Below are 22,116 nucleotides of genomic sequence, written 5' to 3' on the forward strand. Positions count from 1 at the left end.
AAGCTATAGTGCCGGCTACCGCTGCATCTTAACGTGTGGAGCATCCCGTTGTGTCCGTCGGGAGTTAGCCCGGTAAGCCTGTGCATTCAAACACCAGTAAGAAAGCCAAAGACCACAAGCCCAGCTGTCATTCTTTCCTCAAACAGCTTTCATTATTCATTTATGTTGTACTTTACTTTGAATTCAATGTTGACAGCTACAAAAGGGTCATTAATCTCCTCAAAAAAATTACAGTGATAGTCCATGAAGACAGATTAGCTCATATGTAGGCCTGTAATCCAATGAATACATAGACTGTTGCCTTTGCCAACATATACAATAAGAGAAAGGGCTTTTGTGAGACGATGTCTATCGATCTCCTCAGCATTTACTTTGGTGATGACAATGCCATCATGACTCATGGAACTGATGGAAAAAAATACAATCCAAGTTGTAAGAAACTGCAGTTTTCAGAGGAATGCGTAAATTCTTAAAGACTTCTTCTCTGTGAAAAATAGAATCCTGCTTGTTTAAACATTTCACTTGTTTTTTTGTGTGTAATTTTTAACAGGCTAACATTAATTTGGCCGAGCTATGATGACATGAATTTTAGCTGCAGTTGCATACATAAGACAAATATGGCATTTTGAAAAGCTCATATGAGATCAAAGGATTGCACTCCTGTTGCATTCTAAAAACCTCTATACTAAGTTCATAGTTGTTTTGAAGAGATCTGTAGAGCTGCATTAAAAAAACTTCAGGTTTTCCTGATTTTCAAGGACAACCCTGTTGTCCTGAAGTCCTTTGGGACAATCTAAACCCAGTCACACACAAGGAGAAATAAGCTTCTTAAAAGATGCACATAGCCATGCATGCGATATCTCGCTCTCTCTCACACACATACACATACACACACACACACACTTCAAAGTCTGCTGGCAGCAAAAAAGCTTCATGTTTTGGCAGCAACACAGCTGTCATCCATCAATGCTAAAACAAATCCTTCAATCCCTGTCGATACAATATTTATACAAGCCATTGCAGCGTATACTAATTTATTTACATTGCTGATATTTCAGTTTTTTTTATCTGAGGCAGGTTGATAGATAGCTGGATGGGTGAAAGGAGGTGATTTGGTGATTTAAGGCCCAATTCTGGGCGCTAAAATTGGTTCCTGCCAGAGTAATACATCAAAGGGAATTAAAAGGTGATTGCAGTGTGTGTGTGTGTGTGTGTGTGTGTGTGTGTGTGTGTGTGTGTGTGTGTGTGTGTGTGTGTGTGTGTGTGTGTGTGTGTGTGTGTGTGTGTGTGTGTGTGTGTGTGTGTGCATGCTCAGCAATGAAAAGAGAGAAAGAAATGGGTTGGTTTGATGGTCCCATGGTAACACACACACAGACACACACAAAGAGGGCAGATGGATTAGGATGTGGACAGACGAAGGAATTGGAAGGAAAGAATCAGAAAGAAATGGCGAGGACGGCCTCAAAAAGTCATTGACCCTAGCCTGATTCAGGTTTCCTCAACACACACAACACACACACACATGCACGTGGGTTTTTTCAGCCCTAAACGGTGAGTGATGAGGCACTTGTCTCGTCATCATGGCTGTCATGTCAGACACAGAGGATAAATGATATCCAGGCAAGCAGGCCGGTTTGGCTCAGACGGAGGAGAGAGAGCGCTCACTGAGCTCCAGTCTCAAGCCTCCCATTCTACATACTAAAGATAACAATGCTGCTCCTGCTCTGAAACCAACAAGAATACACAGGTCTAAAGTCAAATCTAAAGACATGGAAATGCTCATTTACAATACAGAAACTATATTGAGACAATCTGTTCTGAACAGAATGAGCCGGACTCATAGGTCTTTATTAATAGCCTGCATATATAACGCTCAGTCTTTCTCTGAGCTATTTATGTGCAACAGCAAATACAGAGAAACATAATGTCACCCAAAAGACGCGTTTCTCAAAAGAAACTATTTTTACTGAACATATCAGTATATCTATCGGGAACCATTTGGGTTGTGTTTTACCCAAGGACTTGGACAAACATCGAACAGATAAAAGAACGAAACGTCCTTCCATCACTGGATCGGCAGTTCGATCCCCAGCTCTGCTAGTCCATGTCAATGTGTCTTTGGGGAAGACACTTACCCCAAATTCCTGCCAAAGCTGTACCAACGGTGTATGAATCTTAGATGTTAGAACCTTACATGGTAACTCCTCCCATCACTGTATGAATGGTAGTGTTGAAGCACTTTGAAATGGCCGGAAGATACAAGCAAAGTCAATTTACCATCTACTAAAGAAAACAACGATAAAGAAAATAAAATATATTTATGTCATTTTTTTTTTTTTTTCTTTTTCTGAAGCCTTTGTATTTTTGTGTCCATTGAAATGTGAGTATATGTTTTATTGGGACAATCTTTCAGAGAAGCCTGTATGAGGTATACAAAGACTAGCAGTGTATATTTTTTTCTTTATCGTTGTTGCTGCTTTGCTGTAATAATTGTATTATTTGTGAGTAAATAATAGCGAAAAACCTGTATTTGTAGTTTGATGGTTGAATTGTGTTGCAAAAATGTGAAAATGTGTAAGTGTGAATTTTTACTTTTGCAGAAGACATTATATATTTAGTTTTGTTGTCGCTAAATACATAATTGTATTTTAGCATTTGCAAAACACTTGTATGTATTGTGTTTCAGTTCACAAGGTTTACCTGTAGCACTGTCAAGAAGCTCAAGAACAAGTGGGAAAGGTTTATCTTCTGGGAAGGATGAGGATATTTAATGTATTCTCACACAACTGTTTCTATGATATCTTGCAAAAGCCAACAACACATGTCAATTTCTGCTCGTTAAACAGTCTTTTCAAAGAACAGTTTTTATTTCACATATCCACCTCTTCTCCTACCCATGTTTGTTCCTTCCTTGTTCATGATTAGACAAAAATTGAATGTGTGGGGTATCTATGGATTACAGCTCATTCATGTTCATGGGTAAAGCTACAAACGCTGTAATTCATTGATGATCTAGTATGTTATGAGATTAGAGAGCAATGTGTTGCTGGCTGTATAGAGGAAAGGTCCATACCTTGATCTTCTCAGGACAAGTATCCACAACAAAATATATGACAGTGTGACAGGAATACCAACACTAGTTTACTAGTTGGACAATAACACATTTTTGAAAAGCTTTCTTCCGATTCCTTGTCACACTTAACTTAAGTGACTCCTGCTGAGAAACAATTAAAACATGCAGTTATTGATCCCCTTGTGAAGGATTCATTTGATCATATCTTAAATCATATCGCTATGTTTCCCAGGCCTTCCCAGTGGACTCAGAGAGATATTTCTAAACCTAAGCAGCGCGGATGCACTGTTTTTGAGTGGAGATATTCACTTCAGATCATTTGAGCATCCCCAGTGCTCATGGTGGAATTTTCTTTTCCAGCCTGTGAGAGTGATGTGTTATTTCAAAGTACTACACACAGCAATTTTCTGCCTTAAGGGGACATGGCAGTGAGTAGATTTTCACGTTGTTGCTAGAACCCTGGACAGTTAGGTTGGATCAGTAAAACTATGCAGGGATCAGCAGCTTCACATAGACCTCAAACTCCAGCTCTGTATCCGTCGGTTGTGTCTGATTCAGAATAACAAAATAACACATATTCTGACTGGAAAACAGATTTCTGAAATCAAACTAAAGAACTCTAAAACTTCAAAACAAAGATCCTGCAACATCAGTTATATTTAGGAGAATTTGAATTTTTCAGGATGTAGAATTTACATTTTCAGTTATGATCACTGAAAATTAAAGAAAATAAAAACATTAACATATAATCCCTTACTGTATGAAGGAAATGCATTGTGTCTAAAAAAAAAAAGAAAAAAAAGAAATAGTTAAATGACAGCTGCTTGGCAATTTATACTTGGCCAAGTTAAATATGTTATTTTATTTAGCAATAATTAGCTCGAGCACAAAGCTCTTATTGGCTGAATGACTTAAAAGTAGTTGAAGTAATAGTAATAGTAGTAGTACAAACTAGGGTCTAGGTTGTGTTGGATAAATAGGTCAAACTCAGGACTTCTTCTCGGAGAGTGAAGTTCGAGTCCAGCAGAATGTAGTTTGAGTCTTGTGAGAAATATATTTTTATATTTAGTTGACCTATTTTTTTATTTTAAGTATTGTTTTTAGTTTAGTTGGGTTTGGACAAAAAAAACTACTAGTTTAGGTTTAAGAAATATCATTTTTCTAAGATCTTCTAAGTTGTGACAGAGTCGGATGCAAACCTGGGTCCTTGTTTCTGCAATACTTTATGCACCCGGGTGCACATTGGCTATTCTGTCCTGGTGCTCTTATTGTTGTTGGCTTCTGACACCTGGGTGATAATAGCAGCTGCCATATACATTGTATCAATTTGGTCAAAGAATATACTGTATATATATAAGGCTTGGGCCTTTAAAGCAATTCAATTATTACAAGGCGACTGTTGCTCAGTGGAAGAGCAACAATGTGTCCTTGGGCAAGACACTTGACCCCTCCCTCCATTGAATGAATGGGTATGAATTGGCTTTGGATGGTTAAAAGAGTAGAAAAGTAGGTAACACTTTATAATAACTGCACGCTATGAAGCATTAGTTAAGTATGAGTAAACACTAAATTCATCGTTTATAAAGCATTGTTCCACACTTTATATAGGCTGTATTTACCATTTGTAAATAAAGTATTTACTAATGATAGCGTGCAGTTATTATAAAGTGCTACCTAAAAGTGCAATACAAGTCTGTTTCCCATAAAAATGCAGTAAAGTAATATCGTTCCACAGTTTATTTCTGTCATCGTGACATTTAACGTTCAAATTTCACTCTTAGGGAGGAGGTTTGGAGGAATAATTGATTCAACAAATCAACTTTGACGACTGAGACTTGTTCTCCGATCTTCGATCAACATTATTTTTTTTCAATTTTCAGTTGGTTAATATTTCTGACAGACAAAGACCAGAACCAATGTGTTTGTCTCTGAATTCTTTGCGCTTCCCATACTCTGTGGGTCATTGGTTCCTCCTAAAGATGTTTTAAGAACGGCTCACAATTGTAGTTTACTTTTTCCTTCTTTTACTCAAGAGTACTAGCAGCTGGTTCTGATTTCTTAAATCGCTACTTACAATCAGTTTTTGAATCAATTTAAGATGATGAATTGGCCATGCATTTGTTCTTATTTCATAGCACATCTACAGCAATCGCTGTGGGGACGGGACATATTTCAAAATGAACAGTGTGTTTTGTGAAGAAAAAAGAAAAACCAGCCTTTCTATTCCTGTCTGTGTGAGTGCAACAGCTTCAGGTTTACCCTTGTTCTGTGGGGACAGGAACATGTTCCATTTCCATCTACAGTACATAGCACAACCTGTCCTCTGTCATCAAGGCCTTGTAGATCATGAACAATAGTGACTAAGTGGCTGCGCAACAAGACCATTCATCCCCCTGTGAGGGAAATGTAGTTTTACTGTATCAGGCCCTCTTGTGATCTCTGTCATATCTCACAACTAATAAGCATGGAGAAAGCTCCGCATGGCTGCCTGCAAACACATTAAGGCGTATGATTTGTATACATGTGCACACGCACGTTACCCATCATTAATACACTTGTACTGCTTGTGCTACTTCTACACTACCAGTCACACTACATCTGTACTGTACAGTCTGTATGTATTATGTTGTGACAATATTAAAGCTGCATTATACAATCAGTAATTTACATTCAAGCTTCCTCCACAAGGGAGAGGCAGAACATATACTGGACTATGCATTAATGGATTGTGGGAATCTATTATAAAATATAATGTAAACTGATCTCTGTCCCTTAAATGATATAAACGGACCAAATGCATCACAAAGTTTCAGATACTGTGAATTTCTAATTTTCACAGAAGCTCAATCACTAATAAACTAGACACAATCTACAATCAAGTCATATTATTATTGTCTAAGTAACCAGCTTTTTTTTATTTAAAGGTCCTCGATAGGAAATTCTGAGCATTTCTATTTTTTTCACGTCTCTCAACATGTTGTTAGCAGCGTTAACAGTGGCAACAGTGCTGACGGAGCCAACAGTGTTTACCTGAGTGTGAACATATGGGAGGGAGCTATGTTTCTGCCTTATGAGAGCATGCTCTCACTCAGGTGCACTGCAGTGCAAAGTTGTGGCCATTAACTAACTAGTGAGGAGCAAACACTTGAATAAACACATGCCGCCGACCCAACGATGTAAACAAAGCTCAGAGATGCTCGACTTGCAACACACGAAGAGGGAGAGTGACTTCATTCCCTGTTCAGGTCGACATTACTCAACTATGTTTTTACAAAGCTAATAGTCCAGCTTCAACATTAGGATTATTTTTGGTTTGGCAGCCTGTCTGTACATTACAGTACTATACATCTGGACAACTTGTGAATACTGAATTGGCACCAATGAGAAAGATCTAAATATGTGAAGTACACCCCTCAACTGTCAATCACAGGGCTAACACACCTGCGGGCCATTTAGAGTTGCCACATACCCAAATTTGTATGGTTTATGACCTCCCGGTTTTGAACCCAGGACCTTGTGGCTGCCATGCAACTGTGCTAATAACTGCAGATCGACAACCCAAATCATCAAGAGCTGATATGTAGTATAGCACTACTTTCTGTGGCGTTATTATCGAAGTAAAAAAGAAAATGTGCAAATCAAATACAGCCAAGAGTGAACCAGAAGGTGTCTTAAAGCAGTTTGTATTACACACACACACACACACACACACACACACACACACACACACACACACACGCACACACACACAGGCGCACACGCGCTCAGTTTCTCAGTCTTTGTCAAACACACACACCTTGTGTTTACAGGGATATAACATCCTGCTTCTCACTACCGCAGTGTTGTCACGGCCTCGTCAGATGATGTATGACAAGTCTTGGAAATCTTTAGCCGAGATGATCTGGGCCAAATGAATTAATAATTCATGTTTGATGGAGTCTTTTTAATATTTCAGGCATAATTAATAAGCAGGGGCATCGCTTCCCCTCAGCAGAGGAAATCACACTCAACGTCAACAGCAGATAAATGAGACAGAGCGTCCTGCCCCAACCCGTTATCTCACACACACGCAAACACACACTCATACACACACACACACACACACACATTTTCACACGCAGACACACACTCAGATGGATAAGACAGGGGCCTAGGGCGTAGCCTAGCTTACCATTAGTCAAAGAGCGAGGAATGAGCGTACACAGTCACACACACGCACGTTTGTGAGTGATGTGCAGCAGTGCGGATGTGGAATAAAAAGAGACGGGGAGGAGGAGTGTACATCTAAGTCCCTATTAAGTTCAAATCCGACTCTCAGCTCATCGAAAATTAATTCACAAACGACTCTCATTCCCAGTTGCCTGCACAGCAGCACTGGATCTTCTCGGGTCGACATGCACACACGCAGCTCTGCGGGGGGAGGCATTAGATAAAGTACAACACAGGCAGTCCCTCGAGTGTATCGCTGCGTGTGGTGGTTGGATATTATCGGCGGATATAGGGATGAAGAATGGACCGGGAGTAGACACCGCTTGCTCTAAGTAAACCATAATCAGCGTCAGGAACGCCGCCCGCTTCGGCTAATCCATCCAGCTCCGCCTGCTGCTGGGAGATGCTGCTGAGGGAGAGAAGGAGGGAGAGAGGGATAGGAGGGGGGACTGGGGCATGAGGGTGTGCTGGTTGAGCATCCGACTGGCTTGATTGCACCTTCCTCCCCAGCCACAGGAACGTACTATGGGTCAGCGATGGGGGTCAGGTCGGCGGAGTTGGAAAAGAGGGAAAAAGCACCCAACAACATAATCCAGTAGCGATGGAGCTGAGCAGCAGTTCAGTCAGGTTAAACACCGCCTCGCTCTCTCTAGTACATGAGCTGATTTGCTCATTCACCCAACTCCTTCACCACCAGTATGAAGGTTCTACCAGAGCTCAGACAATCAAACAGGACACTAGCTGCTGATTGCATCGAGGGTTAATGGGGTTCAATTATCGTTATTGACCCAAAACGAGGTTCACACCAAATCAGTTACCGTGATTGAGCCACTTCTGCAGGAGCTGGTTTGGGCCTATTTTCAACAGATTTTACATGCTGTGAATTACTTCTGACATAAACTACACAGAACCATAGTTCCCAGCTTAAACAAAGGAGAAACCATTAAATATAAGAACAGAATTAACTTAATTCATTAATGTATGTGTCAATATAAATTAATGAACATTTAATTTACCATACATAAACGCACCAACTTTCAGGTTGGTATATAAAAGTTGACAGCATTTGATTATTGTATACTAAAGGTCTTGATTAAATGAGAAAGTACTATACTATATAATTCCCACAAGAGAATAGAAACTATATTTTATAGACTATTTACTTATGTAATTATTAACAATAAGAGTCAAGAAACGTGTAATAAAAAATAATGATCAATGTGGAAGCAACAGAGACGGAGATGTCTAAACTTTAGGACTCTTATGTAAACATGGAGCCAAGACAATAGATCCTCCATTTCCCAAAACACAACAAATAGCATATTTTCATTAGAGACTCATTGCCTGGAAAACACCCACGTCTTTCAAACTCCACAACTCCAGTGTGTCTGTTATAAATGTGTCATCTGGCCCAAGCTATCGAAGTGATTTCACCTGAGGTTCCTCACAAATCTCCCAAACCCACAATGGACACCTGTTTTCACAGGCTGAGCCGTGCTCTTCAGGACATCTAAGGGGGGCTATTGTACTGCGCTCCCCTGGACTGCGTTACGACAAGTAAATCAGAAAATAATGACATCGGAAGAGACTTTTAAGATGTCTTGCCATAAGGCCACACTACCTTTCTCTACTGAAGGCTCACAATACCACCATGCTTTAAAAAAAAGATGGTATGCTTGTATGTACGATCAATCAGAGATTGTAAACCTGTTGATTTTGAATTGGATGGGCACAAACACTCTTCTCCATTCCTTTTCTAACCAAATGTTAGCCAGAGGAAGATGCAGCAGCGGAGAGAGCTGGCAGAAGCTGCCCGTCTCCACATCAATGGCCTCATTTGTTCACACTAATTATACTAATGTGTGAAATTTAATGTGCTAATGATTTATTGACGCTCAAATCCTAGCACCTTTAGCTGTGGGGATCAAATTAGCAGCTGGCGTTTTCACCAAATCACAATTCATGTTTACATTGACTCCTGACTCCAGCCAGGGCTGACCTTTTGATGTACAACACATACATCGTCCTGTTTTCATGACTTTTGGGGTCATTACATTGATTTTCATTCATTTCCTGAAGACATAATCAAACCATCACCAAACCGAGCCAAACCCTACTCTAACCTAAAAACTAAGTCCTCACTTTTAAATGAAATGGCTTACATTATGTGGAAGTGCATTTTATCCATACGTAAGCAAGTCCCAATAATGTGACCGTGTAAAGCAGGGGTGGGCAATTATTTTTCCTCGGGGGTCACATGAGGAACAGAAAATGTAGTGGAGGGCCGGGCCAATAGCCTGAACTCATTTATGCATACCATTAATTGTATTTCTTTTTGTTTTGAAAAGCTGTGACTGGTAAGAGTATATGTTATGATTATTAAGCAATGAAAAAGTTAGATTGCCTTACAAAAAATGTAATTTATTCAATCACAAAAAACAATGGTAATGGAACATTGTAAAACACCACGTCCACGACACAGTTTGTTACACATGAACAATTTGTAACGCTAATAACACTGCCGAACTGCATGCTGGTCGCAGCTCGGCCACTATCACAACAAAAAGAAACTGAGTCACTACATTAAAAAATGGAAAAGAGCGATGCAGGAGGAACAACGAGAAACCAAAAATGTACCAATACAACTTGTGTTCAAGAGAGGAGCTGTGTCTTCTGTCTGATGGTTTTTCAGTTCTTTTTTCTGGTTCAGTGAGAGAAATCTAGTGTCTGTTGGGCTTTACCAAGTGTATCAAAGTCAGTTTAAATGTTTGTTCACATATGTAGGTCTCTTCATGTTTGGAAAGTTCTCCTCCTTGAGAGAGGAGTAAAAATCCAGCAGTGATTCTGACTTGAAGTGCTCCGCGAGTACCGCATCAGATTGCAAGTCAATGAGTTCCAGCTGAACATCGCTGGGTGCATTATCCACACTGCAGGTGAAGGGAGAGGAGACCATGTGCATTTCATCCTCGACTGTTTTGAAGTCTTCAAATCGCCTTGAAAACTCACCATGCAGTGCTCCTAACTTGGATGAGTACTTGCAGAGGTGATCAGCTGATGGTGTGACTTCTTTCAGGGTTAGCGTGTGAGTGCGAGTGTTGCTCTCCAGTTGGCTTGAAATAAACTGCAACCTTCTCATGAAAGCCTTCACCTGGCTGTGCATGTCATGAACAAAAAGGCCCTTCTCTAGCAGTTTGGTGTTCAGTTCATTCATCAGTGCAGTCACATTCACAGCAAATGCTAAATCTGCCATCCAGTCCCCATCTGAGAGCTCTTGGATGTCTTTGCCTTTTGTCTCACAAAACTCCTGAATCTCTGCTTTCAGGTCCCAAAATTTCTTCAGCACTCTGCCCAGGCTGAGCCATCTGACAGTTGAATAGTAACCAATGTCACCATGTTCAGTCTCATGCTCCTCCAAAAGCGAAACAAACCGTCTGTGATGTAATGCTCGTGCCCTGATGAAGTTTACTGTTTTAGTGACAACATCAGTAACATGGCTCACTTTTAGCACTGACTTGCACAACACATGCTGATGCACAATACAATGTAACAATACCAATTTCTGATCTGCGTCGATTTCAGTCACTTTATCTTGCATCCATTTCAAAAGTCCAACATTTTTCCCTGTCAGATTTGGACAACCATCGGTTGGTGATGCCAGACTGGCATCACCTGCCAGTCTGTCCCATCTCAGTCCCAGCTCGTCCATGCATGCAGTTACCTCCGTGAACAGATCGTTCCCCGTCGTCGTCCCTTTCATTGACCGCAGCATTGCCAGCTGCTCTGTAATCTTGAAGTCTTTCGTTATCCCACGAAAAAATACAAGTAACTGGGCTGTGTCAAGTACATCACAGCTCTCGTCCAAAGGAGAAAAAGTCCAAATTTGCCACCTCACGTTGCAGCCGAAGCTCCAGATTCCACGCGATCTCCTCGACCCTTCTCGTCTCGGTTCGCCTGGACAGCGGGACTTTTTCAAATGCTTCTTTTTTTTTCGGGGCATATTAGCGCCGCAGAGTCCACCAAGCACTCTTTAATGAACTCCCCCTCCGAAAATCGCTTGCTGTTTTTCGCAATTTTGTGGGATATCACAAAGCTGGTCTTGGTTGCTGCATCATTGGATGTTGGTAAAACAGCTTTGTTGCTGCTGTAGCAAAGCTTCTGATGTCCGTGCACGTTCAGCATCGGTCAAGTTTTTGTATTTTCCCGCATGTTTCGTATTGTAATGTCGATTCAAATTGTATTCTTAAAAAACGGCAATCTGCTCTTCGCAAACTAAACACACGGCTTTACCTCCGATTTTAGTAAATAAATACTTAGCAGTCCATATTTTGTTAAAAACTTAGCAACCTTTCTTTTTTTAGCATGAGCAGACATTTTTGGCTATCTTGTGACAAGGTGATGTCAGTAATGTCAGTAATGTCATGTAACGTCAATCACTCGTCTCATCACACATATTGCGTCATTCGGTACGTTGAAAAAAACGTATAAATAAACATATATAAGCAACCACGTTTTAGTGCACGTGTTTGGTAAAATTACAAAATACTATAACAACTCTGTGGTTATATTCAAGTTAAATGCTGTACTGTGCAGATGCTCTGTAATTTCCTACTGTTCGTGTGACAATGAATGTGTTTCAGCAGGCATGGGGTGAGGGACACACACAAGACGTGATTGTGTATGTGTCAGCGCGGATGGCGTGGAGAGCAGCCGATAGCTTAGTTAAAACGGAATACCTATTATATATTTTTGGGCGTGGTTAGGGCCAGCAGTAAACAGTTGCAGTTCAGTAATAATGCGAAGTTGAAGGGCCGATCAATGCCCGGGTCTGGTGTAAAGAGATTCACACACAAGACAGGACAAATGTTACCACACAAACACACACACACAACTGGGTGGTTTTTTCCTTGGTTTAACTGGTGACACATTGACCCCCGACTGATGACATCCTCAACAGAAACACCTGACGCAAAATCCAATTCCCTCTGCCCTCTATGCCTGTCTGTCTGTCTGTCTGTCTGTCTGTCTGTCTGTCTCAGTCTGTCTCTGTGTCTGTCTATCTATCCATTTGTGTATCACTCTGTCTCTTTGTCTATCTGTCTGACTCTCTGTCCATCTATCCATCTGTCTGTTTGCTTGTCTCTGTCCGTCCGTCTGTCTGTCTCTCTATCTGTTTGTCTGTCACCACCAGAGGTATTCTTGGAAAGACACAAAAGGGGATTAGAGCTGAAGAGGATGACCAGAGGAGGAGGTAAATCAAAATATGTAAAGCGAAGCAAATAAACACGAGAAAATAATATTTGATGAATCAAATTTGTTTCACAAAGTAGGAGTCAGGAAAGAAAAAGAAAAAAAGTGTAAAAGTGAAAAATTAATTATTTGTCTTTCTTTTAAATCAAACCCTATGTTTAATGCTATTAATGGCAGGACATGTCAGTTATATTGAATCAGGCCTTCAATATGTGCCGTGTAGTCCACATTAGGACCGGACTGGGGAAAAAAGTCTCACACCTGACCCGCGGACCTGCTCCACCACGCGAAAAAAAACCCAGAAACTATGCAGTTGAACAATGCGCGGGGCCTGACCCACGAAGCCACTTCATCCACCAGCTAGGACGGCCGCTGCTCTGCACACACAGGAGAAGTGTGCCCCGGTCTGACCAGCAGCAACCGCGGCAACAGCAGCAGCAGCAGCAGCAGCGCTGTCTATGATTAAATACACCTAGACATGTAAAGAATAAGTTACAAAGCCAGTATTTCACTCACCACATTTCCGTAATCCGCTGTGTGAATGACGTCATCAGTGCACAAGCAAGTCAGAATTTACCAGCGTGGTAGCTTTTTGGTTCTAGGTAGAAGTTAGAAGTTTCTAGCCTTTCCTGAAACATCATCCATGAGAAAGGCGTTGCCAGTAAATCCACCACCAAGTCTACTCCTTCATAGAGTATAAAAGAAATACACCAAGCAAAACTATAAAAATGTCATTGCTTCTCTAAATATTTTTCAACAACTTACTCCTTCCTTCCTACTGTTCAGCCAGCTAGTTTTCTGGTAGACAGAAGTCAAGGTGCCTCACTGACCAATCACAGCGCATGTTAATGGTCAGAGAAGGCTTAGAAGGTCCTGACTGCCCGACACTAATATATACAAATATGTATGTATCAGTGGCGGGCCGTGAGGGCCAGCTAGGCCTTCTCTGCTGGCCTAAACAGAATTACAAAGTTTTAAAAAGCTACATTAAAAGTTATATCTATTTTATAATGTAATTGTTTTTCACAAATACACTACATGTATTATAATTATTTTACCCTACTAGCTTATTTTCGTGCTGTGCTCACAGCTGGCATAGTGGCCAACACCACTGTATAGATATAAGTATGTATAGATATAAGGAGTAGTTTTAAATCTTACTAATGGAGCAGGGATTCACAGGAATCACTGATGAAATAATCTAAAACTGGATGTTGTGTGGAAGACAAAGGGGAAGTGTCAGTCTTATTTCCACACTTTCTAAGGCTACTTTATTAAAACGTGACATGACACGATGAATCCTGGTAGTCCACGGAGGGGTCTGGCGGAGCTGTTATTGGAACAAGCAGAAACTGGGAGATCTGTATCAGCCGGTAAGCACAGGTGTCCCACAACCAACCAGAACTGGAATGGTATATCTTTTGAGTGCCTTTAAGCAGATTGAATTCTTTGGATTTGTGTCTCCCTTGATGTTATAAAATTATCTTTCAAATGAGAGCCAACTCTCATTTGTTCATCTCTCTCTCTCTCTCTCTCTCTCTCTCTCTCTCTCTCTCTCTCTCTCTCTCTCTCTGTCTCTCTCTCTCTCTCTCTCTCTCTCTCTCTCTTTTTCTCTCTCTCTCTCTCTCTCTCTCTCTCTCTGATGGTGGAGCTGAGTGATGATGTCAACAGCAAAGATCTTATTGCCAAAAGCCCGGCAGCTCAATGTGACCTACATGCTTTATCTACGCAAGACGCTTTTTACTCACCTCTCACTCTCACCTCTTTCACTCTCTCTGTTTCCCCCATGTCTGTCTCTGTGTCTCTCTCTCCCTCCAATGAGGGGTCGTGGCATGAAACGAAGAGATTACTCAAACAGGACAAAGTCATATTCAATTACAGCACGGGGATATTGGCTGTACAGTAAATTGAACAATTATGTGGCAGGGCTACACTGGCAGATGTGTACGCGGCCCCATTTTAGTGGAGTGTGCTGTCAGCAGTGCCGGGTCATTCCATTACAGCTGCAGACTGGAAGGGAGGCCGCTGCAGCATACTTATTAAACTACACATACACACACACACACAAACACACACACACACACAAACACACACACAATCACCGTCAGGAGCTGTGAAACAGTGATAGAAAAAGGAAATGCGGCACAGATTTTCATCTAACAATCTCTACCAGCCACATGTTCCATTTACATTATGTCCCCCTTAATTAATGTAAATCCCCATTAAAGTGACTCAAAAGAGTTATTAACGGAGGAGAACATATTGATTAGCTTACATTTAGCACTATATTCCTGACAAAAAAGTAGCAGCCACTTTAATTAAATGGACTCATTTACTCTACCAAAAGAGTACCGAAGTGCCAAAAATAAAGAACGTTTATTAGTCAAATTGAATTCTATTGAATGTTATCATCGGGGATCATTTAATGGATTCAAGATGGATGTGATGGGTTTATAACCCTTTAATGCACATACGAGCCGGAGGAAATGTTTTGATAGAGCCTCTGTTCATTTCAAATTTTTTTTTTAAACTATAGTATTTTAATTAGTAATTTGACTTCATTTAATAGATTTAATGTGTTATTCTTTGTTCCTTTGTGGGACTCTTGACGCGGTTCCCACACAAACAATGTATTCCAATTTCTGACAAAACACAATATGTCAGTGTTGGAAATACCTTGTGGAAACTTTGAGTTAAACATCCAACAAGGCGCATCAGGCCTAGCATTTCAGGGAGCTTATTTAGAGTTCCAGAATTATTTCATGTTAATATTTCTATTTATATCTTGTTTTAAAATTACAATTCAAGCACTAATCTGGTTTTATGTAACACCCCATGATCAGAATACAAACAAAATTAAAGAAATACAATGTAATGTAAACAGCAGCACGTCAAACATGAGAAACTGATTACATTATGACATAACCAACATATCTTATTTTTGTCCACCCATATCAGCATTAGACTGGCTTCTGTATCAGCTGGACAACTGGGGTGCAAAGGCTGTTCATAAGAAGTGGACATAGTCTGAAATACTAGTGAAAAAGCCTCCTTCTGAGTAAAGCATTTCACTGTAGCTTTTAAAATTAATAACATCTATTTCTGGGACAGAGTTAAAATGCAAATTAGAGTCAAAAGTCAGCAGCAAATATACACTTCCTAACTATTAAAGAATCCTCACTAATCGTCAAATATGTTTTCACCCCTTTCATTCTTATTTTCACATTGTCTCATTGGTGTTCACCCCCTGTCAGTCTTCCTTCCCCATGTTCTCACCTAATGTTTCACAGAGTCCCGCTGCCAGTGAATTTATTAGCACAAAGACGAGACATGTGGGACCGAGAGAGAAAAGAATTAAGGAAGAACCAATAGAAAGTATAGTCGGAACAGAGAAAGCATTTAGGTACAAACACATTCATCTTATAGCTCTGAGTCACACGGCGGGAGGTCTGAAGGTAGACAATGAAGATTCACTGTAATTTGCACACAAAAAATGTAGGTGTGTGGCAGGAAGTTGTCTCTATAGAGGAAGTGAAAATGAAGTGAGATCTAAAAGCGTCTGCTGAACAGCAGCGACTGAGGGATTCACAGAATGCGACAAAGACCTGACAAAGCTGGAGTCACTGACAGGGGTTGAACCTCATCATCTCGGAATAGCTCGGAAAATGACATTTTTATGCTAATATTCTGCATTAGCATAATACATTATGGGAAAACTGCCTTGATTCTTTTTCTTAGACATATCAGATGAAATGTTCATATTGATTGAGTCCTAGTCATTTTATACAACACAAGTCCATTAAATGTGTGGTTGTGTGGTGTACTATAAAAACAAATGCCAACTTCTCATATCTAAAATAAATATTAATCTTTTACTGATCCGTCGTTTTCATTGGTACGACAAAGAAACCAGCAGGAAGTCAAATGACTTGGGGAAAGTTTAATAATGTATAGTTACCTTTATATAATGAGTGAGTGCTGAGATGGAATATGAACCCAGGACCCTGCGAACAATGTAAGCTTTTGTTCAAGCCTTTCTCAACGTCAGCCTCCATACGCAGTCTACTTCTCTTGTAAAATATAGTTCCCACATCTATGAAAAATGTCTATAACCAGTGGATTCATTTTAAATGACTTCATGAAAGCTCTGTCACCCATACTGTGATGCCTTTAATGACATGAAGCAAGGTGCTATGCTAAGGGCCTCAGCATAATTATACAATATGCTCATCTGAAACCCCTTTTACTTCAGCACATGTGGGGGTGTTGTATCAAAAAAGTGTAACTTTTAAAGTTCACTTTAAAATGATTATCATGATGTCTGATGAAACACCCATGCCCGGTTCACAGAATCTGAGAAACAATCTCACCTCAAGATCCATTTAGTAGCTGTTCTAGTGCTATTAATCATACCACATGATCTTGATCGACAGAGAGGGCCTTTCTAATAGATGTTTAAATATCTAGTGTTCTGATATCAATTTGTTTCCAAGAAGATCACGTTAAATTCCATCACCAATGTACACTAATGTACAGCTACTCGAGTGCAAACTATCCAATACGATAAAAAGGCAGTTCTCTAGCTGAACCAAGAAGTTCATGATGATTTTTACCACCCGCTTCAAAAGTCAAATGGTTAAATGTGTTCTTCATTCTCTTAGTCACTCGTCTGATCGCAGCATCCACTCGAGTCAACTGCTCCCATTGCTCACACCTACGGGGGGTCTCTGTGTCATTTATGTTTCTCATTGCTCGATCTTAATGTGCTGCCTTGTTTTTATCTATATTCATAGAAGCTCCATTTTGCTGATCCTCTCCCTCGCCTCCCTCCGAGCCCAAACACATTTCTGCACTTCATTTTCATCCGTCTCGCTGGTGTTCCCATCCCCGCTGAATTATGTCTCCCATCAAGGAAAACAATGCGAGTCAAAATACTTCACAGGGGCTGAGGAGTCGGTCGGCTATGCTTTCGCAGGCGGTGTCCGGGAAATGCCTGTAGGCGATACGCGGGCCAACATACTGAAGAGTACATTATGGGACATTACTGTCAAAACTGATGTCTCTCCACACTTTAAAACTCCCTGCGCTACACTGAAGAGCAGGGAGTTTGAAGTTTGTAAGAAGTGAGATGGCAGAAAAGCTTAACTTTCGATAAATTCTAAGTATTCATCTCGCAGAAAATGCCATAAAAACTTTTAGTGTAACAGCTAATGACCTTCCATCAGGCACCACTAAAATTTCAGCTTTTTACAATATTTTATCCATCTCTTTTTTATATATTGATTCCCTGATCTCCAATAGCTAAGGCATCATTTCCCCTTTGTGCCTTAGAGTAAAAAAGATTGCGGTAATTTCATGAGCTGGTATACAGTCACCACTGTCCTTGAATGGTTGTAGCCTAGGGCCATGAATCCTCTTCTGTGTATTACTTTATTCATTCTGTTTTAATTTTCTTGTACTTATATATTAGGAGTTTCCCTAGCCACCAACTGAAATCTAGGCCATGTAGGCCCTCGGGAAATTAGAAACATGTTACAGTACATCTCCAGTTGGTGTAATGTGTGGCTTCGATGATTACGAGGGAGACTCTAAACAAAACTAGTATCACATACGTAATCCAGCACGGGACTTTCAGCATGAAACTATTGTTCACATAATGTGCGAAACCAAAAGGCAACGTATGGAAATGATTCTAACATACTTAACTACCTAACAAATATACTTATTTTAAACCAAACCACAATATTATCCAAAATCTATCCAAGTGATTTTCTGTGAACAGGTTTATTTTAAAAAAAAAAAAACACTATAGAGCGTCATAAAGAAGTTCAGGGCCGCTGAACAAGCTGTCATATTTGACAAGTTGGGGTTGGACTTGTTGAAATTTGTGGTGGGAAAAATATTGTATAAACCAGTGGCTTGAAAAAAGGGGTTTGAATTCTATGTGTTTCTATGTGTCTGTTAATTTATTGCTGCTCTGGCAATTTTGAACATAAAATAACATCATAGTGAGAGAGACAAAACACCATCATTACTAACACACCATGTAAAGTGATGCAGCTGAATCTCTTCTACAGCTTGTAGATGACATACCATATGTGATAACAATATAATGAAGAGTAATGATTCTGCATGCATCTTGACAAGAAACCCAGACCCAGATGGGTACCAAATTAAGCCAATTGGTTATCAAAGTGTGCTGTTTTTGCAGGAACTTCAAACTACTGTTGACAACGACTTGTTCAACTGGAGGTTGCTGCAGTGCTGTTGGAATGAACTGACTAGACGAGGGCCTCAAGCTGAATGTCAGACCAATTGTGAGGTGCTTCATGACTGCAGAGCCGACTCACCTGATACATGCACTTGATGGATGCTATCTTCCATCCTAAATAAAATTCAAGGCTGCTCAAGGACTACTTGAGAAGTGTGGAAATAATATGATGTCTGTGGAAGCATCAGATCGATCTAGAGAGCGAGTCAGTTTGATCCCGCATTAGACACGATGCCACTGACGCAATCACAGAGAGTACTCCTATAATGCATCACCCCCCACACCTTGCACGGACAGCTCAATTGGTTGCCGCCATTCATTTAATCAACGTACACACACATACATAGCTATTGGCATTTATGTGATGACAGTGGCAGTATAGAAGTGGCAAGGTTGATTGAGAGCAGCTTTCTTTGTCCTCTGTGTCCTCTGAATGTGTTGAAGTTCATCATCAGATCCTAGCAGAAATGTTGCTCTTGAATTTCTGCTTTATTCACTGAATGAGTTGAGATTTGTCCCTGAAAGTCCATGAGTGGAATCATCCTTCGGGTCCTCCCAGTCTGCTCTTAACTCGAGCCTTTGTCTTTTTTTTCCAGTAATTTTTTCGCTGTAAGCGTAGCTGCACAACTTGAACTTTCAAGTTGTGCAGCTACGCTTGCCAGTATGAACACTTCCTTAGAAAATGATGTATCCCTCACTGAAGTTTCAAACAGTTGTATTTGAAACTGAAAGGTTCAAGACAAAACTTAGAATATATAGTTTCTGAAAAAGTTGCCAAGTATAACAGATAAAACAGTCATTTATGGCATCAGTGTGAGAATGAACCTTGCCCCTTTCCGTAGAAATATTCTTGCTGTCTTAATCCAGTCCCTTTAAAAAATATGACATGCTTGCAGCAAAGCATAGCATTCGTTGCACCATCTCATTCTCACTTGTTACAAGTATATACAGCAGTCCTTACACTTTTTATCTGTGAGTGCCAAAGAGAAAGAAGCAAGAACATTTGTGTGGTGCCTATATAGCAGGATGTCTCAACATTTGGGGAAATCAAAATCCACTGTGCCACGGGCCACCCGGGTCTGCATGTGTTCAATTCCATCAACTGCTTGCATTTGCAATCCGAAATGTATGGTCACGCCATACTAAACACATCTGGCAAGACATTGACGACACAACTAGGTTGTATGTCCAGGTCTATCAAATTCTGACTATATGTGGGCTCAAACTGTTTTGGAGTTATTGAATGGTGCCTAAATTTAATTTCTATCAATCTGTCAGGCGTGCTAAACTAGCTCAAACAGATCCCCGAGCCTATCGGTTGCCACTGAAGACGTATACATTTTTCAAAAACAGCTCACAAACGTCTCGTTTTGTGTTGACGTAATGCTTTGTTATTCACTGAAACAGCTTGTCGCAAGTGTCATTCAAATAGAAGTAGGAGTAAATGTTGATTATTGTAAAACTGCATAGAAATACACATTTGGTGCTGCTAGTCAATATTAGGAGCAGCAGGATGGTATATTTGTGGGATGGATTATGTCCAATAAACAGTGTTTATTCCATGTAAGATACTCGTTATGAAGCACGCACACACACTTATACACACACACACACACACACACACACACACACACACACACACACAAAAACCATGAGGCATAATATGTATATTTTACCAAGATTGTGCTGTATTTTACAGTTGAATGAGTTACTTAGGCTGTTGTATTGGGACAGTAGGTCAAAGAGAAAGGCATCAGGACTCGCTACCATATATCGCATCGCATACGTGATCAAATAGACATTAAACAAGATATTATCATTTCATATCTGTTTATGACAAATTATTTAAAGGAAAATAAAAAAGACATAATTGTGTTATTCTGTGCATATGTATTCTCTGGCTATTTTATCTTATTTCTCACATGATGACTTCTTCAAAAAGAGGTTTATCTTTGAGATGGCAATCATAATTACTCCCAAGGGACCCATTTTCCTCCAAACATATTGTTAGAGGGTTCCCCAACCGCCTTCCCCCTCCACAACACACACACACACACACACACACACACACACACACACACACACACACACACACACACACACACACACACACACACACACACACACTGTCTGCAGTGTGTATATTTAAACCCCCTGGAGTGTGTTTTCATGGTAATGAAGGACCTGTTAAATGGTGGACTGCATTCATACAGGGCCTTTTTAACCTTACTGGACAAAGTGCTGTACAACTTGCCTCTCATTTCTTCACTTACACACACATTCATAAACCAACAGGCTGCAGCCTGTCCATCGGGAGCTACCTGGTATTGCTCAAGGACACTTTGACGTGTGGACAGGAGGAGCTGGGGATCGAACCTTGTGATATCTCTTGGGACACAGCCGCCCCCAACATGTCCCCCAGTATGACTCATTGATGTGTTTTTAATGGAGCTCGGTGGCACAGTGGAAGACGATAAATCAGGCTTGTTAATCGATACATTCATTGTTTGTTTTGGGCCTTTTTTTTCAAGAAAAGTAAAAATGAAGTCTTGAACTATCTTTTCTTAAGTCATATTTTTTTATAAAGGTGCAATTCAAGTTTATTATTTAAATGTTATATTCAAACAAATAATATAATAATAATAATCATACTTGTGATTTAAACCATGATATTATAACATATTTTGTTATCTAAAAATACCAGTCTAATCAAAAGAAGAGTCAGTCTTTTAGAAACTAACATGTGGTTCAAAACATGTTGGTATTGAATAGAATATATTAACTTTTCCTATGTGTGAATCTTCTATTAAGGGGACATTTTAATTTTCACGTGAAAGGAAAAAAATTGATAGAAAACAGCACTTACTGTCTGTCAGGCTCATAAAGCGGAACAGCTTTCCTCTTGAGTAAAATGACCATACAACATATCATCAATTCCTATCTTAATTTACCCACTTCAAGCCTGCAACATGAGGGCCTGAGCGCTCTCTGATGGTGGCTGGTCCTGAATGGCAAAATGGCTCGACAAGGAGTACGCAAATTAGATTTGCTTCTGCCATCAATAGTGAGCCTTGACATTGTGCTAGTCTGAAAATTAATTTCCAGTCAAGTGTGTGTGTGTGTGTGTTTGTGTGTGTGTGTGTGTGTGTGTGTGTGTGTGTGTGTGTGTGTGTGTGTGTGTGTGTGTGTGTGTGTGCGCGTGTGCGTGTGAGAGAGAGAGTGAGATGGGAGGCATATTCTTAATACCAACATGTGTATCATATTGAATGTTAAATGAAAAAAAAGTGTTCTGGATTTTCAATTGTCCAGCAGTCGA

The 22,116-nt window shown here is 40.2% G+C and overlaps 2 protein-coding genes across 3 annotated transcripts in view; both read right to left on the reverse strand.

The window, feature by feature from the left end:
* The window catches only part of LOC137796156 (receptor-type tyrosine-protein phosphatase gamma-like), a 377,436-nt gene that overhangs the window by 264,647 nt on the left and 90,673 nt on the right, over window positions 1-22,116 (reverse strand). The gene's annotated exons all lie outside the window — the stretch shown is intronic.
* On the reverse strand, window positions 10,038-11,039 carry LOC137795993 (general transcription factor II-I repeat domain-containing protein 2B-like). Its single transcript, XM_068593621.1, has one exon. The coding sequence runs from the start codon at window positions 11,037-11,039 to the stop codon at window positions 10,038-10,040; it is 1,002 nt and encodes a 333-aa protein (XP_068449722.1).

This window comes from Clinocottus analis, unplaced genomic scaffold (genome assembly GCF_023055335.1).
Source record: "Clinocottus analis isolate CAN_PGR_092001 unplaced genomic scaffold, fCliAna1.0.p SCAF_3, whole genome shotgun sequence".
NCBI lineage: Eukaryota > Metazoa > Chordata > Actinopteri > Perciformes > Cottidae > Clinocottus > Clinocottus analis.